General features: G+C 39.5%; 1 protein-coding gene across 1 annotated transcript; it reads right to left on the reverse strand.

Annotated features, from left to right (window-relative positions):
- Positions 1–418: 418 nt before the first annotated feature.
- LOC106091573 (isoleucine--tRNA ligase, cytoplasmic) lies at positions 419–5,083 on the reverse strand. Its single transcript, XM_013258124.2, has 6 exons — positions 4,983–5,083; positions 4,713–4,894; positions 3,908–4,526; positions 2,188–3,665; positions 1,628–2,120; positions 419–1,560 (listed from the first exon to the last, which is right to left on the reverse strand). Exons 2-6 carry the CDS (start codon positions 4,880–4,882, stop codon positions 625–627), a joined length of 3,696 nt encoding a protein of 1,231 aa, XP_013113578.2. The 5' UTR covers positions 4,883–4,894; positions 4,983–5,083; the 3' UTR covers positions 419–624.
- Positions 5,084–6,322: the final 1,239 nt, after the last annotated feature.

Raw genomic sequence — 6,322 nt, forward strand, 5'->3', positions numbered from 1 at the left:
AGCAAAAAACATTTTAAAAGTCAGCAAAAAGTGTGTTGTGATTTGATGATTTTTCTTGGTTGAAAATGAAATTGTGATAAAGGAGACCAGTCAAATGCTTCTAGCAAGAATACACTTTTGCTGACTTTTGAAATGTTTTTTGGTATACTATTCTTTGAATAGAAAGCATTAAACAATGGTCTAAAGCCGGACAACATCCTGCAATGGAATCTCAATTACAAAAAAAATTTGACAAAACTTTCTATTGAAATAAAATATTCTATATAAATAAAATGATGACAAAGTATTATTTAAAAACAAGCAAGTGGACTTCCAAGACATCATATCAGAAACTTGCCTTTTCCCCACAATTTCCATCTTTTCCGATGTGCCACTAATCGTGTTTGAGCTCTAACAAGTCTTATAAATTGAAAACAAATTCCTTTTCCGAAGTTTTTTTATTGTAGTGCTAATCTTTCAGATTATTTTCAGCTACAGTTTTTGTTTTATTTAACATTTTAGGGTAAGAAAAATGGTGAAATAAATACTAAAAGCCATTAAGAAAATCAAAAGCAACTTATTCTTATCTTCTGCTGGTCCTTCTACAGTTTTATGGTCTATGGTTAGTCTACTAGTTGTCATCTTCTAGGCATTTAACGGACACCCCAAGGGATTTTCTGTAAACACCGTGGTGCCGGCTTTATTCACAAATTTGCAGTACGGCATACCAGCCATAGATTCTAGGGAGCATTTTAAGGCCTCTTCTGTTGAGGCTGAAACAACTAGAAGTTTTCCATTAAGTGTTGCATCAACTTTCGCCACTTCATTGGCCTTTTGCTGTTGCACCAAAAATACTTTGTAACTTAAACCATAAAGGCCAAAGAGAACATCAATTTCTTGTTTTAATTGGTCGTAGGAAATGAACTTCCTGTTTACAGAATCCTCCAGCAGTAAAGAGGCTTTATTGGAACGACCAAATCTGGGTTTAATATCCGCCGCCAAGGCCAAGTTAATCCATTTCAATTGGGGCAGTTGCACTTCCTCCAACGAGCAAATTGTTAGTTTAAGGTCAATTCCCTTGAGATCTACAGCTTCATTGATAATGACACGTTTTTTGCCAGCCTCAGCTGAATTGTATTTGCCAAAATCGGATTTGATGGTGGTCTTAATCATATTGTGATAATTATTCATTACTTTTTGCATTTGCTCAACATCGGCTCTCTTTTTTTCCGAGACATTCAATTCGTAGTAAATCAAAACGGGATCTGTGGGTATCAGTTGGGCTTTTTTCTTGAGTTTCTGTATGCGATTGATGACCTCACGAGCCAAGCCCTCTTCCAAAAGCTCCTCATTGGGTGTCATGTCCATCAAAACCAAAACTTCATTGTCACTATGGGCCTCAAAGTTGCTTCCAACTTGACCAGAAGTGCAATAAATGACACGAACTTCTTCCAATTCGATGCGTTGTTTTTCAATTTCAAAAAAGCCCTGGCTAAGATGTTTTTGTATTTCATCATCCTTGAGAGCTTTAATGGCAGCCATAACAGATTTGAAGTTACCCTTGAGGCGTTGACCCAGAGTCTAGAATGGAAAAGGCAATGGTTAAAGAAAAACAATTCTCAGTTTCTTGTTTTTTTAAGTTACTTACCTTATGGTCGGGTTCAGCTCTTAAGGTAACACCATATTTCTCCTTATCTGAGCTTAAGGTCAATTTGCGCACATTCAATTCGCTTAAAATAAAATCTTCCAAACTCTTAATGGCCTCCAAACATTTGGGGTCTTTATGAATAACAATGATTTCCGAGACGGGGTATTTGACAGGAAGTGTACGACGATCACGCATAACACGTCCCAAATCCACAACGGCTTGCATGAGACCAACCGACTTCTCGATGTCCGTTCTGATAAATTTTCGATTTGAGGTTGGCATCATTTGGTAATGAACAGATTCGATATTTTCGGTAGCATCTTTTGGCTGGAATAATACTAAACGCTTGAAAATATATTCAGCCAGGAAGGGAGTAAATGGGGCCATCAATTTGGACATTGTGTAGAGAATATCATAGAGAGTATCTAGAGATTGTATGCATTCATTGGTGCCCATTTCACCCTTAATGCGGCGACGGTTCAAACGGACATACCTGGGAGAGGAAAAAATAAAAACAAATAATTTTTTCACTTCGTATGGGAATAAGATAATCAACTTACCAATTTGTCAATTGATCTATGAATTTCGTTAGCCTGGGTACTACTGTGTATAGCCGGTACCCCTTCATTTCCTTGGCAAAGAACTCCAACAATGACTCTTTGAATGACAAAATCCATATATCGATGACGGAAGCCTGATCCATATTCCTCAAATGACGTTCTTTGTCGTAAGTATACAAAGCCTTGCCCTTAAAGTCTTCCTTTTCGAGGCGAGCAATATTTTGCAGCAGGAAACGATAAGCATTATACCAGGGCAGAAACACATCCTTAACTATGTCTCGTACCCCCTCTTCTTTGAAGCGTAGATTCTCAGCACGCACCACTGGCGAGTTGATGAGATACAAACGCAAAGCATCTGCACCATACTTATGGACAACATCCAATGGATCAGGGTAGTTCTTCTTGCGTTTGGACATTTTCTGTCCATCCGAAGCCAAAACCAAGCCATTGGCTATTAAATTCTTGAAGGGAGCCTTGTTAAACAAGGCCGTGGAGATGACAAGCAGAGTGTAGAACCAGCCGCGAGTCTGATCAATGCCCTCAGCAATAAAATCAGCTGGAAAATTTGACATGAAATCTTTTTCGTTTTCGAATGGGAAATGCTGTTGTGCAAAAGGCATGCTTCCCGATTCAAACCAACAGTCAAAGACAGGGGTTATACGCTTCAAGGGGGGATTTCCGGGAATGGCTGAGGGAATTTCTATGGCATCCACAGACTCACGATGCAAATCGGTAACTTTTTGCCCCGACAACTGCTCCAATTCTTTGATGCTGCCCACACATATCATTTCATCATTATTTTTCCATATAGGTATGGGAGTACCCCAGTAGCGATTGCGGCTAATGGCCCAATCACGAGCTTCCTTCAACCAATTGCCAAAACGTTTCTCCTTTACGGATTCCGGCACCCAATATGTTTGAGAACTACAAGATAAAAGGTTTTTTGACATATGTTCCACGCGTATAAACCACGAAGGCACTGCCTTATAGATCAAGGGGGTATCGGAACGCCAACAGAATGGATAACTATGCTTAACTTGACCCGCAGACACCAGATTGCCATTAGCTTTTAGCAAAGCTATTATATGTTTATCGGCATCCTTGACATACATGCCTTTAAAATCTGTTACCTCCTCGGTAAAACGACCAGAATCATCCAGGGGGCATATGACGGGACTGGATTTGGTAATGATGCCAGCTAGCAAACAAACGCGGTGATCGTCCTCACCAAAGTAGGGAGCATTGTGGACAATGCCAGTACCAGAATCTTCTGTAACATAATCGTCGACCAGTACTCGGAAGGCTTTAACTTCGGCACCCCGCTTGGCAAAGTAGGGGAAGACGGGTTTGTAATGAGCACCGCCCAAAGTTTTGCCAGCAAACTTTTCCATAATTTGATATTCGCTTTCGTTTTTGTAGACATAACTCAGGCGGCTTTCAGCCAAAATGTAAAAGCGGCCAGTTTTAATATCGGTAACCTGCAATGGAAGAGTAAGACTTAGGAGATTTCTAAATAACATACATAAACATCCTTCCCCCCCCCCCCCCCCTCCCCACCCAACCCTCCTCCCACTAACTAGCCGAATAAAAATCCGATTATGAAGACCACTTCCAGGGCCAAAGTTCTAGAGATCCAAAAATCATCAAAAATTTTGATTTGAGTGCGATATTATCTACATTTGGCTACTAGGCCAGCTGTTCAGTTTACGCATCTACTCACCTTAACATACATCATATTCGCATTAACACAGCATGCGAAATTCGATGGCAGTGTCCAGGGTGTGGTGGTCCATACTAAGAAATAAGTATTCTCATTTCCAATTGCCTCCAAGGCAACAACCACACAGGGATCTACAACTTCTTTGTAGTTTTGACCCGACTCAAAGTTAGACAATGCCGTTGTACATGTCGTCGAATAGGGCATCACCTTGACACCTTGATAGACCAATCCCTTGTCATACAACTGTTTAAACACCCACCATATGGATTCCATATACCAAGGGTACAACGTTTTATAATCGTTTTTGAAATCAATCCATCTGCCCATGCGAGTGATAATATTCTCCCATTCGTTGGCATAACGCATAACGATCTTTCGACATTCAGCATTGTAGGCAGCAATGCCCATTTTAGCAACATCTTCAGGTCCCTTGATGTTTAATACTTTATCGATTTCGAATTCCACTGGCAGACCATGACAATCCCAACCAAAGCGACGATCTACATGGTAACCTTGTTGATAGGCATAACGTGTAACAATATCCTTAATGGTACCAGCCAATATATGGCCATAATGAGGCAGACCCGTTGCAAAAGGAGGGCCATCGTAGAAGGTATATCTGCAATGATGAAATCCACATGTTACTCTAATATTCTTACAAAATATGCAAACACACACAGACGCACTTTACATATATGTATATAAAATGGCATGCATTTGCATTTCCGCAATTGCAAACCGCATGATGCAATTTTTACACATTTTTCATATTGCAACCACGTGTAATATTTTGATTAGAACTTACTTTGGTTTTCCCTTTGATAATTGCATACATTTTTCAAATGTTTTACAAGTTTTCCATTCATTTAGAACATTTTCTTCTTCAGCTGGAAAGGAAATATTTTCCGACACGCGGCACACGTCTTCTCTGGTTAATCGTTCAGGTGAACCACCACTGTTTTTATTTGCCACCATTACTGTTTTATTCTGTGGAACAAAAATTGATTTTATTTCAGAAGTGTTTATTACTGTTTATTGCAGTGATCGAAGCAAAAAACTAATTCAACAAAATTACTTTTTTGATAAATAGCCGGACAATAGAACCTCTACAGGCAACGTGACAAATTCTCAATTAACTGATGTGCCACAGTCACCGTTGATAGTATTTTTTAAACACAATGAAAGTTGCTGCAGTCAGCTTTTCATCGATGTGCAAGAACTTCTTAGTAGAAAGCGGCTGGCGTCAGAGGCAACGATGTTATGCCGGCAACGGCGGCCGCTCATAAAATGCATTTTCTGGCGAAGTGCACTATCTGACAGTTTTGTTTGTATGTGTGTATTAAAGTTAAGTATCATACAAACACAAACAACGAAAAATGGCACGAAATAGTAACACACACAAAATCAGAATTGCACTAATAACTGATTTTGACAGATAGTGCACCCAATATTTTGTTGTTGGGCAACTGCCACTACCTGTAAGTGGATATATATATCTTGAAACAAAAGCAGGATATATTCATTATAACACGCCTTAGCCTAGTACTGGTGATGAAGATAATGCGCACTGGTGACGAAGATAATGCGAACACATGCCGTATAAGTGGTACTAAGTGTTTGAGAATGTTTGGTGCATTCTCATGGACATGTCCACAGCTCTATTTACGTTGGCCCTAGCCTGGGCCGTTTCTTCAGTCGCTATTGCAATTTTTTGCTGGCAAGCAGCAGCGTACTTTTTGTAAGTCGGGCATGACCGCCAATTTGCTGGATGGCCTGTCTCACCGCAATAATTACAAAAGGGATTCACCGAATCTTCCCTTTTGCGTTGGCACTCGCCTGGGCCATGATTTTGATCGCATTTCACACATCTGTAGGCAGAATTGCAGTTCTTCGGATTGAAAATGAAATGGAAGTGGATTATCGTCAGTCTGCTTATGTTTCATTAGTCTTTCTCTAAGCTCTAGACTTTCTAAATCCTTTATATCACCAGTGGTTTCAAGTCGCTGTCTTTTGTTGGCATTCGTTGATGTTTGCGCGGCTATATTGTTGGTAGACACTGCCATCAGTTGATGCCTATTACTCAGCGACATCAAAGTCCATATCATGTAGAATTTCGGCAAGCATCTTGTTTGCAAAAATTGCAGGTGAGATGCCAGTTAAGTTATTGTTTTACTTGAAAATTTATGAATTTATTTGTTTGTTATTCTTTGTTGAAAAAATGCACGTCAGGTTGTTGACTACTTTTCCGAAAACTCAACAAATGAAGTTGTAATTTTCTACATTAGAAGGTAAGTGCAAAATTTGCGGAATTATTTGGAAAATGTTGAAAAATTTAAAACATGGTATCCTTCCAGACATCAAGGAAAGAGCAATTATCGGTTTCTTAAGTGTTTTAATGGAATCATCTTCATCGGA

This window comes from Stomoxys calcitrans, chromosome 1 (assembly GCF_963082655.1).
Source record: "Stomoxys calcitrans chromosome 1, idStoCalc2.1, whole genome shotgun sequence".
In the NCBI taxonomy this organism is placed as follows: domain Eukaryota; kingdom Metazoa; phylum Arthropoda; class Insecta; order Diptera; family Muscidae; genus Stomoxys; species Stomoxys calcitrans.